We start from the raw sequence: 22,013 nt of genomic DNA on the forward strand, positions 1-22,013 counted from the left end.
CCTATGGCACGCACGGATGTGGCAGATGATGACGCACAGGATGGACCCAACGAGGGTGTGCGCAGGGCAGAGGTCGGCGTGCTGCCCGGAACCAATGACGCAAGCTTATGTGGCGACCCCAAATGGCCACACCCCTGAAGGCAGGACCGCATCCTGGCCACCGTGCCTGCCTACCTCCAGAAAACCTCAAGTATAAATAGGGGGCAACCTTTTCAAGGTAAACATTTAGAATCTAGACCTAAGAACTTTGAGAACTCTCCAATTTCCTTGGGGCCTTGTTTGAGTGTTCTCACCTTAGGCCTCGTCCACCTTGAGCTAAGCCTGAAGTAACTTGATCGTCGGAGTCTCTACCTCGGGTACTCACCCGAGGCCTCTGACGTTCTCTCTTCTTTACTCCTCACAAGACAACCCTACCAACCCTCAGCCAACCTAGGCCTCGGACTACTCAGCCATACCTCAGTTCAGGAGCAAATTGACAATGTTGCCCCTAGACCACTCTAGGCTGTGACAGAAGGCAATAAAGTGGAACTCTTTTTGAGCTCTATGATGGATTTAGAGAGAGAGAGAGATTCCTTCAACCAAATTTTATGGAATATGTTTCATTCGTTGATTCTTGTGAAGGGAGTTGTACCAACTACCAACCATCGTCGTAAGTAGAACTGGCAATTGGGTTGGGCGAGTCGGATTTGGGTTGGGTCAAGGTACTTCGGGTTGATTTCAGGTTAGGTTGAATTTTGGGTCGGGTTGAATTTCAGGTTGGGTTGTCAAATGCTAGACCCTAACCCTAAATGTTCAGGTTAGGGGTGACCCATGGGTCAATTCGGGTCATCCCAAAAAAGAATTGAAATTTAAAAAAATAAAGAAAAATTACATGAAAAATGTCAAAATTAAAAGAATTAACCTTAAAATTCCAAATAAAAAAATAAAAAACTTGAACATTTAACAATTTAAAGAGTAAAAAATAAAAAGTAAAGAATAAATAGAAAAAAAATTAAAGAGTGGAAACTTCTAACAATGCATAAATAATCCCAATTAGACTTGACAATCGGGTCAGCGGGTTCGGGTAGCTAAATATGAGACCCTAACCCTGTTTTTTTCGGGTTGGGTTGGGTCAAGTTCATGAGTTGGGTCAACTTTTTGCCAAGTCTAGTCGTAAGGAATTCTTAAAATGAGAATTTTGTTTGCATTTTTTTTCTCCACTCGCTAGTTAGGGAAGAGGGAAAGGGAGGAGGGCAGGCCACTATAGGCTCTCTCTCTTCATGTATCATCATTGATCATTTATTCATTCATTCAATATTGCGGCATCCCCCTCTAATTTTCAACTCTTGTTTGGTGGAGAGGAACGGAAAATAGAGGAAAGCGGGAAAAAGAAAGGGGAGGAGAGAAAGGGGAAGAGGAAGAAGAGAGATAGGGAAATAGAGAGAGGGAGAGAAAGAGAAACGTGAAGGAATTTGAGGCAGAGGAGGTTACAGCCGCTGCGTATGTAATGTTGGAGAAGATTGACAGTATTTTTTTCCAATTGTCCAAATAGTTATTAGAAGGATAATATGAGGATTAAAAAATATTACAACCGCAGACTTCAACGGAAGACTAACGGAAGGGGTCTTCGTCTCACGGTTATAGGGTCTCTGTAATTTGCCCTAAATTCAACCTAAACTCTTCTCTTATCTCCCCTGTTCGAAAGAAACCGGCGAGCGGCGGCGATCTCCTCCCAAACCTCTGACCATTCTCTCTCCTTCTCTCTTCCTTCTCTCTTCCTTCTTCTTTCCTCTTCTTCTTCCACCGAACCATTCTAATCGCCATTTTTTACTGTTCATCGCCTTTGATCTAGAGAACCAGCGGCAGTCAACTTCAGGCCAACATACGACTCCAGTAAGTTTCGTTCTCACCAGTATATCCCCTTATTAATTTTCGGGTATCTTTCTTTTCTTTTTTATCTGACTGCCGGTTATTGGGAATGACGGTGAAGTTCCGCTGAGCCCTTTTCCGTGAGTTTTACCTTGTGCCGGAGTGGACAATGCAACCTCTGTAACCGGGTTTTAGGGACGATAGCAGGATTACCGCCTAAGGGTTTCGAATGGATTTATTTTAGTTGTTCATTTTTCTTTTTTATTTGGTGATGTTGATGATAATGGCTCTATCGCTCATGTTGATCATTGCAATTGCCGTGATTTGAGATCGATCTGAAGGTAAAGTCCGCCATGCTCTGTTTATGGGTGATTAATTTAATGTATTGTTTTATTAAAAGTTTGTTTGGTTCAAACTCTCGGACCAGGGATAGTTATTTTGATTTGTTATCCAACAAAATTAGATTTGGAAAAGATAGCTCCCCGGTCAATAAGATTTTGCTCAAGAAGTAAAATAAGTAAATAAAAAAGGAGAATAAAATCAATAGCAGAATCGAAGATTCGACCCTCCATCCACTAGAGAAGAAAGGGGATAAAAAAATAAAATAAATAAAAATATAATCAGGGTGAATTCTCCTCGGATGCTTATTTTTTTTTATTTTAATTTGTTTTGGGTTATTGAATACTTATTTGTATTTGTGATTGCCCCTGTTTCAAATTCCATATGGGCCCCACTTTTGGATTCAGGAAGCCTAGCACTTTTTTTTTTTCTCATCCAAGTCTTATGTAAATTGGGTTTTGGAGTTACTATTAAAACAAAACATTTTAAAAATCATCACCTCCATTTTCTAGCTCAAATGGCAAGTGAACCGGTTTTTCGACAGTTAGACCGTCACTTATCAATCCATACTCCAGCCTTCAAATGGCAAATTACTTTCTTGAGCCGCAGGCATCATTTGGTTTCTAAAACCCCAGTAAACTCTACATCTCTCATCCAGGAACTAGCTATGGCTCTATTGTCCCTCCGGCTTCGTGGATCATTATTCCTCTCATCGTCTCTTTTCAGCCACCGTCGTCTCTCTCGTCCAGACATGACTATATTCGAGGGTTGCTATTACAATCATTGGCTTATCACCATGGAGTTGCCCAATGATTCCAAACCTACTCCTGAAGTGATGGCCGAGACCTATGTTCAAGCCCCAGCAAAAGTTATTGGGAGGTATGTCTCTCTCTCTCTCTTATTTTGGTGCCTGGTGGTCTGAACTCCGAACTGGGTTTCTAGATATTCACATTATTGCTACGAAGATCTTTTATGCCATGACACATCGTGTTTCCTTTTTAATTGTTGTTACAGAATCGCTCTCTAACTATAAACTTTCACATGTAATTTCTTCTTGAAGCTGTCAACCAAAATCCTTCTTACAGTTTATTGCGAATTTTGAACAACAAGATATCTATTTGATTTAAACTGTACTGTTTGAGGTAGTCTGGACTGATCTGCTTATTACGTGGATTTCCTCCTATGCCCATTATGTATTTTTGTATTTTGGTCCATGCTACACGAATTCGTGGGCTGAAGCATTGGTTGTATGCCTCTAACGATAGACTCCTTGCCAACTTGTAGATTACACATGGCATAATTACAGGGGATATGTGCTCACTACCTGCCTAATCCTAACAAACCATTTTGAAAGAACAAAAAGACCCATCCAAACCCCCTTAGATCAGCATTTCACTGCCTATAACCAATGCAAACCAAAACAGCCTCACCAACCACAAGAAAACACCAAAAGGATTGCATACAGCAAGACGATTGCTGGAATTGTCATCATCAGTTACCTTTCTCTCAAAAAAAAAAAAAAGATAATTGCCATCATTCAGTGAAATGACACCCATTCCATACTCCACATGCTCCCAATGAAAACAACTCATGCTTCATATCTTCCTCTTGTATGCATTTTCTTCAGAAGTAGGTAATTTTTTCCTAGTTCTCTTTGCTCTTTCAATCAGCTAAGTTCATTTGTTTGTGTTATTTCTTCTATTTTTGAAGACATCTATTCTAATGAGTTCCTATTAGATCTGCCTAATGGGGAATGCTAATATTGTGCCTAACCATTGAGAATACCATCTGTGCATGCATCTTGGGCAGTTGTTTTGGAATATTGTGTGGATTCCACATGGATCTGACGTGGCTTACTAATTGTTGAAATTAATGATAATATTCTTGATCAACTGATGAAGATGCATGTGTGCATGTGATGTGCATTCCTCTTTATTAAATTTGTTTAATTTTGATAAACTTTTATATCTCTGTTTTGCTCCAAGTTTCAAATTCTCATCCTCTTTTAGTTATAATAAGATTTGGGTTTGAAAAGTTTATTTATATGTTTTTGGAATTCTTCTTTTCTTTTTTTATTATTTTAGTTTTATTTTTCAAAATTAATGTACAGAAACAAAGAGAATCTCATGTTGCAATAGTTTGAATGATGTTTTATGCAAGGTCTTCTATCAAAACCATGGTCTTTGGTCATCCTATGAGAACAGAAGATTTTCCTGTGTTGGACATCGTTGCATTCATTCAGGTAAGCTGAACATGGATAAAGAAGTTGTAGGGCCTAAAGAGCATTGCGAAGCTGGGGCAATTGTTGATGGTAATAGTAATGCAAAAGTGAAGAGGAAAAAGCTGAAGGGAAAAAGAGCAGTTGTAAGATGGCTCAAATACTTCAGATGGAAGAAAAAGAAAGAGTATGAACGGATGACAGTAGAAGAAAAGATTCTGTATAAATTAGGAAAGGTGAGATTTCAGTCCATAAGTCTTTTCATAATTTGTATAAAGAGGAAATCTAAAGTACCAGTTGGGTAGGTTATAGAAGTTACATCCTATCAATGGCAGGATTGATGTGGCATACACAGCTATGATACCCCGAAGATACCTGTTCATGCTTAGCATACCATATCAGACATGACACTGGATACTATATAAACAGTTTTAGATGTACTCTGTAGCATTAATACTTTTAAAATATATAAAGTGTAAATTAACAAATTATACTATAAAAATCTGTAAATGTTAGGTATTTAATTTATTTTTTCAAGATATTAGTCTTGAGAAATGACATTTAGCTTTAAAAACCAGATAGAAAAAGCATGATACAAGCATATTAAATGGGATTTCCATACCTATATCTGTTTCTGTCAGTTTAAGACATGCCAACTTGGAGAATTGCATGTTTGTATGTGTCAGTATCTGTGTCCATGTCTGGTTATGATTGGCGCACAGGTGTAAAAGCCCCATTCCTTGGAAGTCCTCATATCAGATGGAGCCCAGGCCCCATTCAAGAAATCATACAATTGGACATCAACTAGTTCTTGTGGTGAGGATCATATTTTAACTACTTGTCTTACACACTAGAATTAATAATCTATAAATCATATAGGTTTATGGATTCAGAAAAAAAGAGGAAAACTAGCAGAAAAGAGATAGATTAAGGAAGAATAGAAAATAGAATTGAGGGAGAATGGCAACCATGGAGCACATTACAAATATATCCCTGAATTCCCATCTGCCAATGCATAAAGAAACAGTAATAAAAGAATTATCCGACTCTCTATTACACACTTGTAAACCTGCCAACAGTCACTCTTATTGAGTATTTAGGGATATTATACTTTTCAATTATGTCATGTAATTAAGGTCTTAATGGATATTATTGTCTTTTATTGTGAGCATTATTAATCGCCACTTGAATTTACAGTCCAACATGGTCTGTACTTGAAAAGTCCATAGATAAAAGCAGGGACTAAAACAGAAGTTCAATGATTGAATAAGGGAAAATAGAATGAGATAAAAAGAGAGAAGGAAGAAAAATGGAGACAGAAGAACCAACTTTTGGTGCATGTGCAGTCCTTTTCTATTTATTTGTAATGCTGAAAAGTGTAGAAAAATATATAATTATACCCCTGTTGCCAATAACAAATGAATACAACTACTAAAAAGTAAAAACACCTCTCAAAACTCCCTTGGTGAATTATGAGTGCATCTGCAAGGTGTTCTTCAGAGGTAAAAAAGGAAGACATACTTCTATAGGCATAACTTTCCCATCTAAAATGTTTATCAGCAGTGTTTAATATTTACTTACAAGTCGAGTAATAATTTCTTATGATATTGCTTTTTTTGTAACATCTATATGATCTTTTGACTGGGGTAATGGTACTAGGCTCAAAAGAAAGAGGCTAGACTCATGGAAGCTCTAAAAAAGATCGAACCCCAGGAGTCATCGGAAGCAACCCATGATCCAGAAATATTAACACCAGAGGAACACTTCTATTTCTTAAAGATGGGTCTTAAATGCAAGAATTATGTACCCATTGGAAGGCGTGGAATCTTCCAAGGTGTAATCCTTAACATGCATTTACATTGGAAAAAGCACCAGACTCTGAAAGTGATAGTGAAGACATTTACACCAGAGGAGGTGAAAGAGATTGCAGCTGAGCTGGCAAGATTAAGTGGAGGAATTGTGCTTGACATACATGAAGAGAACACAATAATCATGTATAGAGGGAAGAACTACTCACAACCACCAACAGAGATAATGTCACCTAGGATCACTCTCTCTCGGAAGAAGGTACTAATTTCATCCTTACTAGTTAGGCTGCAAGTCTGCAATTTAAATTAATGGATTACATGTTCTTTGAAGAGTTTGAATGCATTATTAGATATAAATTACTTGAAGTTAAAAGTATTTCAGATTATGCATCAAATTTTACTAAACTCGACAAAGTCTTGTCCCAACTATTTGGTTATGAATCAATTTTACCATTCCATTCTATGATGACACGTCCTTTGTTAGAAATTTGAGTGCTTAGATATGCATTGGATGATATGTATAATTGTAAGAGGTAAATGTGAATGGTGGAGTAGTTCTACTTCCACCAAAATCTTCTCTAAGTTTATTTGAACCATGGAGTGGAAAACTAAATGTCTTATTGATGGTAAGCATGGATTTCTGGTGATCTTAGTTCCATCACTGATTATTTTGGTCTAATGCTTTTGTTGTCCTACAATCTGCAGGCTTTGGACAAGTCCAAATATAGAGATGGTCTCCGTGCGGTTCGAAAGTTCATTCCAAGGCTTCAACAAGACCTGGAGTTACTTCAAGTAAAGGCCAGAATGAATCATGAGAATGGAACTGATGTTGTAAATGAAAGCATTGGGACCGTGATTGACAAAAATAACCATGAACCCACTTCAGACTGGCAGCCAGAGAGTTCAGATAAATTGAGAGAATTACTGGATGGAAATGATGACTTCTCTGAGGATGATTCCTCGATGGAATCTGATAAAATGTCAGATTCTGAAGCTTTGTCAGATATTTTTGAGACTGATTCGGACGAACAGGCGGATGAGGAGGCAGAACGTTCTCTATACTTGGATGAATTTGATAAATTTCCGATAGAAAGCAATGGAGAACCAGAGGATTTTGAGGATCACCTGCGTCAAATTTCTTTGAACTCCAGGAAAGATGATTCATTGGGGAAGGATGAAGGATTGCCAGACCTTGATGAGGTTGACAGGATATTCTTGCGTGCAGGATCATTGTTAAGAAAAAAGAGGAAATAGACAAACAGCTAAACTAGGAAATGATAATGTTATAATCTTGAAAATCAGCTTATTTATTAATTTTATTTTTTCTATGGTCAATGTATCACCATTACCATTACACAAGCCTTATCCCAAGTTCTCAACTTTTTGGGGTTGACTTTCTTATTTTTGAATGTTGGATAATTTCTAAAACTCCATAATGCCGTTATATTGTATTATGGAACTATTTATCCTTGTATTTTTATGGTATAACCGATGATTGTGCTCTTCAACGAGCTTATTTAGCACCGGCGAAACGGCTTTAACTAATCCACTCTATGAAAAGCCTTCATTTTCTACTTCCTAGTTATCTCTACTTTGTGAAATTGGTTTACACACTAGTAGAACTCGTATGTTTAGAGGCACTTGGCCCTAGGTGGTCAGAAAAAAATGCCTCTATAAGATATTAAAGAAGGCAGATTTAATGGATTATTTTAAAGGCACTTTTTAATGCCTCAAATTGTAATTTTGTCTATATATTTTTGGCGGACTAAAAAAAGTAGTCACTGATTTAGCTTGGTGCTCAAACACCATTGTGCGCACAAGCCAAATATCCTCTCGACGAATGACTATTCATTTTCTCGCTACAAGCAAACCAGGTTTGTTCTTTTCTTTCTTCCCCCTCTCTTTTCTATCTTTTCTTCCCCATTTCTTCTATTTTTTCCCCTTCCCTCTTCTATTCCTTCTCTCTGCATTTCCTAGAGAGATCTACTGATACTATCCCCTTTTCCTCAGGATTCCAAAGTTTAGCACCTGATAAGGTTGGAGTCAGCTATACAAAAGGAAATAATCTTGCTGAGATTAAGTTCATTCAACCTGGTATTTGGATCATTCGGCAGCGTGGAATTAAGGTGAGAGTAATTTCAATCCATTTCTTATATCATTCATGCATATAAGTTGATTCCATTATTAATTTCTGTCCATAATATCCTAGTTGAACTCAACTCTGTTTGTTGAATGATTGGAGTATCTAAAGCATTTGAAGCCTTTGAAGCATTTAAAGCATCTTCAGTGGTAAAACCCCTATTGTGGGAAGAATCTGCTCAGCCTAGTTAGAAGTGTTTGGAGCGTTTGTATTGTGGATAATTTTTTAGTTTCTTTTATCTCTATGTGACAAAGCTTATTACATTTTGGAATTAATTAGGGTTTTGATCTTAGCGTCTGAAAGACTTGGCTTTGTTTGAACACATATTTTCTACGACCGGGTAAACCTTTTCTCTTTACTTGAACCCTCTTTCTCCTTTCTTTTTATCTAAACCGCTAATTAGGCTACTGAAAGCCACACATTTTGAAATTAGTGGATAATGCAACAACAATGGATTACTGATTACAAATCTCTATTTCATTAAATGGAACTTTTATTTCTACTAGCAAAAAATTATTTAAGATTTTTGGTGATAGCAAATAAGGTAAGAATTACTAATTGCCCTAATTGAAATTAAAGTTATTCATTCAATGAAGAGAATATGCACCTTTTTCCACTTATGATATGACTAGGAGTTGGTCTGTGGTGGCATCAACTTAAATAAGAAGATCAATAACTGATATACCATGGATCAGCTTTGGACTTATCAGGGAAATGGGGGAGCAGCTCTGGACTAGCTCCGGACTAGCTCCGTAGACATGTAGAATTTGTATTTTCCAAAGCGGTTATAAATATTGTGCTTTTGACCTATGTATTTCTGAGAATAAAATTTCTACTAATTATTGATAAAAAAGGAGTTTATTATCTTAGAGAGTTTGATTATAAAGATCAATTTAATACATATAGCAGAACCAATTGATTCACTAGTCCGAGAAATTGGACTTCATCACTCCTTAGTGATGTAGTTAAATAGATGGGTGACAGTTGGTACAAGGTATCTTAAACTAAGACCATATGGAAAACAAATTTTTATAACAATTTAGTTGAGCACTTTGGGGATTTTTTTCAGGCTGAAAGACTTTACCATGAGTGATGAGTCTAGAACAAAACCCTTTTTGAGGCCATTAATCAAAAGTTGAGATCGCTAATATAATTAAGACATTACTTCAATCCAGTATGCTGTAAAGGGATGATATACAGGGTCTAGACACTGTTGTGTAGATTGTCTTGATGGGTAACGACAGTGTCTAGATTCCCATCACTCTTGGACGTATCCAAGGGCAGAGCTTGGGGCCATGCTCCTCCTTTGTACCCATTGGTGGTTGTAGCCTTGTAAGAGGTTCTACCCATCCTAATACAAGGGGTTCTCACATATTCTTTTTAAGGTTTATACAGTGCCTCCTCCCATAAAAAATTAAATGAATCAGTGAATCAGTGAATGAAGAATCCTGTCTTTCCAGTCCTTGTCATATCACTAGAGGCTTTATTGCATGAGTCCTTGAAGTATTTGTTTTCTGTCGTTTGTTTCCCAGTTGGATTTTTCAGTTTGAGTAAAAAAGCTATTAATGCAACGGTGCCTTTTTGTCTCTTAGAACAAACAGAATTGCACTTAAAGTATTTGTTTGCCATCAAATTACTAGAATGTGGTTTCTGTATAGCAGAACTTGTATGATTTCATAGTTTGGGCATGACAGGGCTGGTCCATGTTTTACTTCTCTGTTTCTTTTGTTTGCTTCTGTTGCTTGCATGGGAACATAGTCATATACAACTTATACAGATTTTCTTAAATAGGTTTTAATTTTACTATAGAAAAAAGGACATAAAACTGTAGGCGGGGTCCCTGTCAATGCTGGTTGGCTCATGCTCACCAACTTTTTGCAAGCCTTGCAAGCTCTCTCTGATGATAGGATGTTGTTTCCAATGTGAGGCTTCTAGTTATTTGTAGCCTGATGATGGCCATCAGTAGCCTTGCAAGCCTACTAATGCAGTAGGCTTAATTGCTACTGTTCTTGGTGACAAATTCTTTTGGTGGATTGGTCCTGCCAGAGCCATTATTCTAGCAATTTATACATTTACAAATTGGTCTAGAATTGTTCTGGAAAATGCAGGTCTCTCTCTTTCTCGAACTGTTTTGGAACTCTTTCTGTGTGCATGTGTGTCTGTGTTTATTGTGTGTGAGGAGTTAAGACAAACACAAAGACATATAATGCTTCTCCAAAATTAAATCCTACTATAAGGTTCTTAATAATTCCACAATAACTTATTTAATTTCCCTTCTTGATTTTCTTCTCCTTTGTGTGAGTAACTTGTTTTTCTTATTCAACTTTCCTACAAGAATGAATCTTTCTCAAAGAGCTTCCACTAGATTTTTCATTTTGAAGTTGGGAAACAACAATTTTCAACTTTTCCTATACAAAAATTTTCAAGAATGATTTCTCATGCATCTTACCAAATTGTTTCTTTACTATGATTAGTGAGTTTTAATGTGAGAAAATATGTGATTGATATTAACTGATTAATTAATGTGATGATTTTTTATTTAGAATGAAATCAGCATGGTTAGGAGATTGATTTTCAAAAATGAAGCGAATACAAATTAACTTTTGTATTAGTGAGTTTTAATGTGGGAATTAATCTTCTGCAAGAATGAATCTTTCTCAAAGAGCTTCCACTAGATTTTTCATTTTGAAGTTGGGACTATCCATTTTTCAACTTTTCTTATACACAAATTTTCAAGAATGATCTCTCATGTATCTTATCAAATTGTTTCTTTACTATGAGTAGTGAGTTTTAATGTGAGAAAATATGTGATTGATATTAATGGTGAAAATGCATACATTAGAATTGGGCACTAGTCATCAAATAACTACTTTAGTTAGTAGATAGTACAACACAGAGGAAGCACAAAAATCAGTGCAAAGCTTACATGGAAGGAGGGACATTGTGTTTACAAATTGCTGAACTTGATTAATCCTCAGCAGCCTTGTTTGCCTTTCTATATGTACTTTGCCCATCTAAAGCCTAATGAATAGGAACCCACCAAATTAATTTCCAAGTGAGTCAATAGTAACTGAGTATATAATCTCTTTTTGGCATGATCTTTCAGTTAGGAGAACTCCCAAAGTTCTGCATTCTTGACCTATTACAACCACCTTCTTTCTTCCCAACTGAACAGGTCTTTGACTGATTTTGTCATAACCCAGTAAAATCCAATAGCCCTGAGGAAGTGGTCCCACACTCTAGTGGAGATAGGACAGTGGATACACAGGTGGTCTGTGGATTCTGGCAAAAGACCACAGAGACCACACACCAGAAAATCCAAACTTGGGACATAGGATGCTTTCTTCAAATGGTTAAAAACCTATTTCCTAAGCTAAATTAAAGAATGATATTGATGAATGAACAAAATTGGGACTACAGGGGAATTCGAAATGATAGGGAAATTGATTAAGATTGTGGTGTATTTTGAGTTCAGCCATTATAGAAGGTAGCTTAGTCATAATAGTAATGAGTTACCGCCCTTCTAATTGTAGCTTATGGACTATTAGAGTCTACCTTCTAATCAAATATATATAATTTAGGTTAATTGGAACCCCAGCAAGATAGAAAGCTCCAAGGTTGACATAGGCTCCAATATGCTACCATCCACATCCTCTAGTAACACACATGAGGGGAGTCCCAAAATCTTTGTCCAAGATTGAATATTATTCTAGAGCTAAAAAACTTATCTGAAAGAACCCCCTTGATCGGATCATCGTGGCATTAACAGGTGCACTAATCGTTCAAGTAATAAAGTAATGAGTGAAGTATCGTTCCCACAAGGATTTAGGAAACAATTACTAATACTAAATTGGTCAATTCTTATCTGATCAACAACAAATCAACATTTTATTCAAAATCTAAAAATCCTAAACTAAAATCCATCTAAATTATTGGTTCAATTGTTTTCAATTCAGGTTAGAAGAGTAAGCAGTTAATGTTAATATCAGAATTCAGCAATCAATCAAATTGAATCATTCAAATAGATTGTGATTGAGCCTTGGTTTGGTGAAACCCCAAGGTCATGAACAGTTTCTTTCAAGTGCATGTTCATCCTATGCATGAGTGATGATCCCCATATCTCTATCAAGAATCTAATCACATGCATACATTTCTTCAAACACTTCTAAGGTATCAATTCAAATCTGAATTGATCACCAACTGAATTGTGTATGTTATCTCTAACCTTTCATCCAATTCAGTTCTTGAATAGTAGATTTGAATTCTTAGAGTCTTTCTCAAGCACTCTAAGAATTCCAAGTTTAGATCAATTCGGCCAATCTGAAAATTTGCAGATCTGAATTATCTTTCAAGCAATTCAGATTTTGCAATCTCAAATCTGAGAATTCAGATCTGAGTTTTGAAAGTTTAATTGGCCGGATTGATCTACAATTAACCCCTATTCAAGAAACTTCAAGAACAATTGACACATATTCGAATGAATCAAAAAGAAATTGATTGTTGATTTGAAATTTTACAAACTTAATTACATCAAGAAATAATGGAAGAGGGAGAAAGAAAAAAAAATTACAATAAGGAAGCTGAATTCGATTTAAAGGAAAATGAAACTAGAATGAAATTATTACAATAAATCTCTGAATCAAAAACCCCAAATTTCGAATTCACCTTTCTCTTCTTGCTAGTTTGACTTGAACTCCTTCAGCCCTTCTTCTTCTCCTCCTTGCGCCTAGCCATTCTTGAACTTTATAGAGTTCTCTCTCGAAAGCTTTCTAAGGGTTGCCGCCCCTAGCTCTTTGGGCTGTACTTAGTCTCTCTCTTAGCACATGATAGCTATACTCTAGGCTGCTCTTTTGGGTTGAGAATGGGCTTCTTCTGTTGGGCCGAATTTTACTCTTTATTAGGCTTTTTTTCCTTGGGTTTTTTCAAGGAATCAACTTGTATTTTTTGGGCCGAAGTGTGCTCTCTTGCTTCCATAACCGGGCTTGGCTGAATTTGGTATTTTTGGACATTCTTTTCTCACATTTTGCCTTCTTTTTCTTGGATTAATTACCCCTAAAATCTTTTCTTAGCATTAAGCTAAATTAGGGCAAAATTAAATAAAATCGGCATAATAATCCATGCAAAGACCTCATAAATTATAGATAAATTGTATGTCCATAACAATAAGACTCCTGACGTTGCCCATGCACTCATTGAAGAAATGGCAGTCAATAACTATCAATGACATTCTGAAAGAACCCGAACTAAGAAGCAACATGGCCTGCATGATGTTGATACTTATACGACACTATCTGCACAAATAGGAGCACTTAGTTAGAAAATAGATGAAATGCAGATAGCTGCCATGCATGTGCAACCTCTTACTTATGAATTGTGTGGGGGAGGCCACATCAGTATTGACTGCCAAGTTGGCAATCAGTTCAGGCCATCTACTGAACAAGTCGACTATGTCAACAATTTGTCAAGACAATAAGGTTACCGGAGTCACCATACCTTTCACCCTGGATGGAGGGGACATCCAAACCAGTCCTAGCCAAGTCAGCATACTTCCAAGCCTTTCCACCAGACTTATCATCAGCCCGTACCAAAGTCCAATTTGGAGGAGCTAATGACAAAATTTATAGTAAGTGTGGAAACCAGGTTCCATAACTAGGAAGCCTCAATCAAGAACCTAGAAAACCAAGTGGGGCAATTGGCACAATTAATCTCTTCTAGACTGTCGGGAATTCTTGCAAGCAATACTGAAATGAATCTAGGAGACACAATTAATCTCTTCCAAACTGTCGGGAACTCTTCCAAGCAACACAAATGAATTCACGAGACAATTAATCTCTTCCAGATTGCCGGGAACTCTTCTAAGCAACAATGAAGTGAATCCACGAGAGCAGGTACAAGCTATTACCTTAAGGAGTGGAAAAGAGCTGCCCGAGGTAGAAAAGAAGAATAGAACTGTTGTTCCAAATGAGAAAAATGAACTCATCCTGACTAGAACTGTCACCGGATAATGTGTATGTATTGACTAGAAGGTTAAATGAAGCCACTCGGAAGGACCATTTCCCTCTCCCATTTATGGACCAAATGTTAGAGAGGCTAGCCGGGCATGAGTATTATTGTTTCTTGGATGGATATTCGGAGAATAACCAGATCCTAATTGCACTAGAAGACCAAGAAAATACCACTTTTACTTGCCCGTATGGTACTTTTGCATACCGAAGGATGCCCTTTAGGTTTTGCAATGCCCCAGTAACCTTTCAACGATGTATGATGTTTATATTTTCTGATATGGTTGAAAAATTTATCAAGATCTTTATGGATGATTTTTTAGTTTTTGGTTCTTCGTTTGATGCATGCTTCTGGAACAGGTGCTTAAGAGATGCGAAGAAACACAACTTGTGTTGAATTGGAAAAGTGTCATTTTATGGTGCAAGAAGGCATAGTGTTTGGACACAAGATTTCTCAAAAAGGTATAGAAATCAACAAGGCCAAGGTGGAGGCAATTGAAAAATTGCCACCCCCATCATATGTCCGTTCCGTAAGAAGTTTCTTAGGGCATGTCGGATTCTATAGGAGGTTCATTAAGGATTTCTCAAAAATTGCCAAGCCACTATCTACATTGCTTCAGATAGAAGTACCTTTTGAATTTTCAACTGAATGCCTTTGTGCTTTCAACACCTTGAAAGACATTGATCCATGCACCTATCATGGTAGCACCAGATTGGACACTCCCATTTGAATTAATGTGTGATGCGAGTGATTCTGCTGTAAGAGTTGTTTTGGGACAGAGTGAACAAACATTTTCAGCCAATTTACTATGCTAGCAGAACCTTGAGTGGACTCCAATTCAATTACATCACCACAGAAAAGGAGCTGCTAGCGGTAATCTTTGCACTTGATAAAGTTCGTTCATATCTGATATATATATTTTTTTGTCAATAACACTTTCATTAATTCATCAATAGAAGATTTACAATAGGAAAACAAATACGCTTATCTTCCAAGAGCAACAAAGAACCTCAAGAAAAGGAAAAAAAAGAAAGAGAAAAGAAAGAAAACACACTAAAGTTACAGCTTGGCCAAAAAAAGTGAATCCCTTTCTGCCCCTTGTTTAGTTAAACTGTCAGTTAGGGAATTAGTCGATCTTTTAACCCAACGTATCTTAACTTCCATCTCCCACACTAGCCACTTGAATGTCCTCCTCTCATTATTGTACTTCCATAAGCCATTGTGATCTTTAATCAGCCACCATATCACCACCTCTGAATCTCCTTCAATTAAGAGTTTTCTGATGTTCAACTCCTTAGCTTTTTGGACTTCTTCCATAACTGCAAAGATCTCAGCTCTAAGAGAGTCACCCACTCCAATTAGGCCTGAGAACATGGCAGAAATGACCCCATTTTCATCCCTAAAAACACCCCTAATCCTCGATTGTCCTGGATTTCCCTTGCTACACCCATCAAAGTTTAGTTTCACGAATCCACTAGATGGAGGGGTCCAAGCCACACTCATTACTGACTTAGTTTGTGTGCAACTTGCAATTTCACCCCACTTCCTCAACATGTCATCCATAGTGTAATCTGTGAAAAGCTCCAAAGATTTCAGCCACTGTACCGCCCTAATATGAATGATAGCCCTCAGATCTACTGTTCCTCTCTAAGCTTCTGAGAATATCCTAGAGTTTCTTTCTTCCCAAAGTGTCCAACATACTGCAGCCCTTAATCCTCTCCACATTGTCATTCCCCTTTTTATCCGCCACCTGAAAAAAGAAGGGGAAAAAAGCCCTTGCAAGTTTGATGGGGGGTTCCAACTACAACCAAATAGGGACAAAGCCCATTCCCAAACTGATATCGCAAAATGGCAAGACACCAGTAGATGAAAACTAGTCTCCCCATCCGCTTTACAAAGAATACACCACTGAGATGACAAACAAGTATTGGATCTCTTCTTTTGGAGTAAATCACCAGTGTTGATTCTTTCCAGATAGGCTTCCCAACAAAAACTACCAACCCTAGGAGGTATTGCTCTACACCAAACCTCATCAACAAGAAAAGGAGGGAAGGTAGGACTGGTGGACTGACTTAAGACTTTGAAAAAAGAAGCACAAGTAAAAATGCCATTGGGAGGTGTCCAAATTCTAGAATCCGCCCTAGTGGGGTCCAAGACAACGTTATCAAGAATTGCAATAAGGCTCAAAATAATGTCAAAGTCTGAGTCCCTCAAATCCCTTCTTAGACCCAAGTTCCACCCAATCCCAGAAATGGAAGAGGACGGGGTGGTAAAAGACGAGATTGGCTCATTTTTCAAATCAGAAAGAGCAAACAAAGAAGGAAATTGATCATTTAGAGGGGCATTCTCCACCCAGGTTTGTTCCCAAAATTTTATGGAGTTACCGGAATTCAAATCATACCTGATATTAGGGGAGAAAACTAGTAGTAGGTCATGAATGGCTTTCAAAGGAGAATTGCTTGTGGTCCTAGCTCTGATTCCAGCATCCCATCCATTATGCTCCAACCCATGAATACTTGCCACTATTCTAGCCCAAAGCTTCTCCTTCTCTAAGGGGAATCTCCACAACCACTTTCCCAACAGAGTCATATTCTTTCTCCTAATATTCCCAAGCCCCAAGTCACCACATGCCTTATTCCTACAAACTATCTCCCAGCTCACTCTATGATCACTCTTTTCCTCTTTCGGTTCCCACAAGAAATCTCCCATTAACTTCTCCAATCTATTAGCAACATTCACTGGGATTTTAAACACGGACAAGAAAAAGATAGGTAAATTAGCAAGCGTGGCCTTAATAAGAGTAATTCTCCCACCAAGAGAGAGGTAGTTTTTTTTCCATGACATCAATCTTTTTTCGAACCTTTCCACCACCGGATTCCAAAAGCTCTCTCTCATGGGATTATCCCCTAAAGGCAACCCTAAGTAGTTCAAAGGCCAACCCGAGCTTCTCCTTCTCTAAGGGGAATCTCCACAACCACTTTCCCAACAGAGTCATATTCCTTCTTCTAATATTCCCAAGCCCCAAGTCACCACATGTCTTATTCCTACAAACTATCTCCCAGTTCACTCTATGATCCCTCTTTTCCTCTTCCGGTTCCCACAAGAAATCTCCCATTAACTTCTCCAATCTATTAGCAACCTTCACTGGGATTTTAAACACGGACAAAAAAAAGATAGGTAAATTAGCAAGCGTGGCCTTAATAAGAGTAATTCTCCCACCAAGAGAGAGGTAGTTTTTTTTCCATGACATTAGTCTTTTTTCGAACATTTCCACCACTGGGTTCCAAAAGCTCTTTCTCATGGGATTATCCCCTAAAGGCAACCCTAAGTAGTTCGAAGACCAACCCGAGACTTCACACCCCAACACTTCAGTACTCTCCCTGATCTCTCCCTCCTCCAAATTCACCCCCACAACACAATTTTTCCCTAGGTTAACTTTCAAGTTGGATATTTGCTCAAACAGTTGTATCACCGACTTCAAATTCCTAATAAAGCTCACATTACCGCCTTCACAAAACATAATCGTGTCGTCAGCAAACTGCAAGTGAGTAAGAGGGGTTTCCGCCCTTCCAACTCTCTGGCCTCTAATGAACCTTCTAGAATCTGCTCTATGAATCAATTTCCCCAAAACCTCCGCAATTAGAATGAACAAGAAAGGAGAAAGGGGGTCTCCTTGTCTTATACCTCTATTGGCTAGAAAGAAGTCTACCACTGCCCCATTCACTAGCACTGGTCCAATCAGCCTCTAGGGTCTCCTCTGGATGCCCAGCAGTAGAATACGCCAACCAAGGGAGGTTGCGTTGTGCCTCAACCGGACACTCCACTCTTCGACTTTGGAACTGGGGGAGTAGTGTTCGAATTTCGAAATTTCAAGAACAAGTTCCTTAGCTGAAGAATAGAGAACCCTTCCTCGTCGCAACACTGCTGAGCATCAGAGTGGCCTAGACCTCAAAGCCTAACACCTTTATTGGTACAACACAACCGAGCATCAGAGAGGCCTAGACCTCAGAGCCCGACACCTTCATTGGTATAGCACAACCGAGAATCTAAGAGGCCTAGACCTCGGAGCTCGGCCCCTTCCTCGGCACAGCACCATCGGACATCAGGAAGACTCAGACAAAGCTTAGAAACCCTCCTCGGCATGGCACTATCGAGCATCAGAGAGACTCAGACGAAACTCGAATCAACACCTCGGTGCTCGGATCTGAGCTATGCATGACACCGCGCAATACCTCGACCGAGCACTCCCCCCCCTCCTCGGCTCCAGAACTGGGGTAGTGGTGTTCAGATTCCAAAGTTAGGATTTTGGGAGTTCTGCACCCAATGATTGAAGGACTCCTCAACCACACTCCACATTGCCTAGATCCTAAGTCATGGCAAGCACCGAGTAACACCAAATGGACCAAACTTCAACTTGAAAGTTCATCAACCGAGGAACGCTTCATTCTTCGACTTCAGAACTAGGGGAGTGGTGTTTGGGTCATGGCTGAACTGATCCTAGGAGACAAGTGGCCGCCTAGTCATTGCTCGGTCAGCCCAGCCACGTCGGCATAGCTCGACTGAGCTACGCTATTACTATGGCCCCTCATCCTAGCCCCTCAACTACATTGCTCACACATCATATGGATAAGCACAACCGCGGATAAGAGAGAGGAGGACAACCCCACTGGGGAATAGGACCCTATCCCAAGAACCTTGGTGGTCAACCTCATCCGGGCAACCCCGGAAGCCTAATCCAACCCGGACATGGGTCTTCAGCTATAAAAAGGTGAGGTAAGGGATTCAACTTCTGACACCCACACTGTTGCTCGGCCCGACCATCCACCACCTCATACTGACTTGAGCATTGTAGTGCCTACCGGGGAAAACACTTCGGGCCTCTGACATCTCCTTTCTTGATTACAGGTCTTGAAGCGCGGCTTCGTCCTTGTAGCTCAACACTGCCCTGTTGGCAAGGACTATCTAATTGCTCTCCTCAATTCGTACACCACCTCAGATTGAGCAGCATCAATTCTACTCCATCGTAAACAAGATACACATGTAAATAAATAAAATATAAATTATTAAGAAAAAGGGAAGACTAACCCTAAAAGATAACATGAACGATCCCTTAGCATGATGATACAGAATGATGAGAACAATTGGTCGGGGAAGAACACAGACCATCAGCCATGAACACGGACCATCATTTTCCTCTATTTTCCATTCATGAAAAAGGATCTCATACCGGCGGAATTCATTCGGTTTTCCCTCCAATATTTCGATGATTTCTCACTATTTTACTGCAAATATTTTCATCCTCCATTGTCCATACCTATTTTTCTAGTTTCGACCTCCCCAATCTACCACATAGATTTAATTTCGCTTGTTGGTTTAACAGAGACAACGACAACAAGTTTCATATAGTCCGAAAGCATAATCCCATAATCTCGGATGAAAGTTAATTCTGGCCTACCCTATTGCAGCATCTGTGTCAAGGCCTATATTCGATCTAGGTAAGTTCTCCCTGATCTGCAAATTTCGTTCTTTTATTTTGTTGTACTTTAAGTTTCTCCTTCCTAATTCCTAATTTCCAATTATCTCCATAATAGGATTATCCTTCCCTTCTACCATCGCTGTTGTGCTTCAAACAACGATGTGTTTCTTTTGTTTTATTTTCTCTTCATTACATTTAAGATAAGTGGGTGAGAAAATTATCACGTTTGATAACTGGTAATTCATCTATGCATGTTAGTTCTTCTAATGAATTCGGTAATACTTATAATTTTTTTTTCTTTAGTTGTTGAATTGTTTAGATGAAATATTTGTTATATTCAATTCTGGTGGTTGGATTGAATAGCCCGAGGATTTAGTCACCTGAAACGGGTACGGTGGAGTTGTTCAATATTAACGATCTAGGATCTTAGAGGTGCCTGTTAGTGTGGGATTCTAATTCATCGAAATCTGCTCCACCATAAACATGATACACATGTAAACAAGTAAAATAAATAAATTATTAAGGAAAAGAGAAGAGTGATCTTGAAGATAACATGAATAATCCCTTAGCGTGATGGTAGCATTCGATTTTTGCTCAGTTGCTTGTCATCTGAACTTCCAATTCATCTCAAACCTTCGATTAGACCATTTCGATCCTTTTGAAACACTAAAAAATACAAAAATCTCAATTTTCACCCTCAAAGCCCCCAAATCCATCGTTAAACATGCCCGATACCTATTCAATAGCCTCGATCAACCCCCGCTTACACCACAACCATTAGATCAGACACAACCACCAGACCCCAAACCCCCCAAAATACCTACCTATGAAATTTTAGCTTAAAATTTCTCTATTTACCCTTCCATCAAACAAAGATTCCATTTTGACTATTCTCGTTAGCCTAAACACTTGAAACCCAGATTTCCTTGATCTTGACACATCCGAAACGATCAAACCATGCCATTAAAGTCCAGATAAATCAAAACACTTGCCCATAAAGTTTCACCCCCAGATTCCCCATTTGCTCTTCCATCAAGCCAAGATTCTATTCCGAAACATCTTGTTGACCCAAACTCCTACGATCTTGACCCTCTAAGCCTGATAAAACTTCATAGTCAGAACCCAGGAACCCCCAGATACCAACTTGTGAAATCTCAACCCAAATCCGTTTACCCTTCAATTGCACCAAGATTCCATTTTAAGGCTCTAAATTGACTAGATTTCAAGTCTATCCGATCTGGGCCTAGTTGGCACAATCCAGCCTTACTAGACCTATTCATGGGCCAGGCTTTTACTCTTCATAAAGAGGATTTTGTTAGGCCCGGGCCCGAGCCCAAAGCCCAGAAAGATGGTAAAGAGAAAGACTCACTACCGGTGATTGTGTTCGCCACTGCTGAGTTTGCGTCTGAGAGAGAGAGAGGACTCACCACCGTTGTCGGTGCCTGTGTTCGCCGCCTCGCTGGTGCCTAAGTTTGCATCTGAGATTCAGAGAGAAGTGAGAAGAGTAATGAGAGAGAGAGGACTCACCGCCAGAGTTCACCGGTTGCGCCAGTGAGTGTTCGCCGGTTTTGTCTGCTTGAGAGTGTGAAGTTGCATCGGTGAGTGTTCGACTGCTGAGAAGAGAAAACTGAGGTTTGGCTAGAAAGAGATGAATGAGAAGAGATGGGTTAGGATATTTAGGGTTTTTGGTTTTACCTAAAAGTTGGGCTGGGCCGAGCTTTTCTAACAAATTCCGAGCCTGGCCCATAAGTCAGGCTCAAGCTTTTAGGCCTGAAGTTAAGCCCGCATGCTCAAATCTATGTTCGACCCGTTGGGCTACCCAACCCATGAACTAAGCCTTACCAATCACCTCAGACTACCAAAAAATCCTGCCCTAAGAAGTTTCATCTAAAGCAAACCTATTTTCCCTTTGATGACACTTAGATTCCGTTCCGAAGCTCCAGATTAGCCGAATCAAACAATTTTTAGATCTGCTCGATCCAGGCCCAATTAGGCCAAGATGACCCCACCAATCATCGTAGATTACCGAAAGACCACACCCTCTGAAATTTCAGCCAAAAATACCATCACTTACCTCTCCATCTAAAAAGACTCTGTTTCAGTCAATCTCGTTAGCCCATTCACACAAAACCCTTCTTCGCCGTCAAACCCATCTCAACCTTCCATTTTTTGACCTAAAAC

General features: G+C 38.9%; 1 protein-coding gene across 7 annotated transcripts; it reads left to right on the forward strand.

Moving 5' to 3' along the window:
• Nucleotides 1-1,201: 1,201 nt before the first annotated feature.
• LOC104610967 (putative CRM domain-containing protein At3g25440, chloroplastic) lies at nt 1,202-7,758 on the forward strand. 7 transcript variants are annotated; one of them, XM_010277839.3, is made up of 6 exons: nt 1,202-1,872; nt 1,970-2,189; nt 2,846-3,066; nt 4,326-4,641; nt 6,065-6,472; nt 6,919-7,758. In XM_010277839.3, exons 3-6 carry the CDS (start codon nt 2,855-2,857, stop codon nt 7,465-7,467), a joined length of 1,485 nt encoding a protein of 494 aa, XP_010276141.1. In that variant the 5' UTR covers nt 1,202-1,872; nt 1,970-2,189; nt 2,846-2,854; the 3' UTR covers nt 7,468-7,758. The 7 variants fall into 7 exon arrangements, with proteins under 7 accessions (XP_010276141.1, XP_010276140.1, XP_088748187.1 ...); XM_088892059.1 differs by having other exon boundaries at nt 1,204-1,872; nt 4,348-4,641; XM_010277838.3 differs by lacking the exon at nt 1,970-2,189.
• Nucleotides 7,759-22,013: the final 14,255 nt, after the last annotated feature.

Source organism: Nelumbo nucifera, chromosome 7 (genome assembly GCF_055504915.1).
Source record: "Nelumbo nucifera cultivar China Antique chromosome 7, China Antique-T2T, whole genome shotgun sequence".
Lineage (NCBI taxonomy): Eukaryota > Viridiplantae > Streptophyta > Magnoliopsida > Proteales > Nelumbonaceae > Nelumbo > Nelumbo nucifera.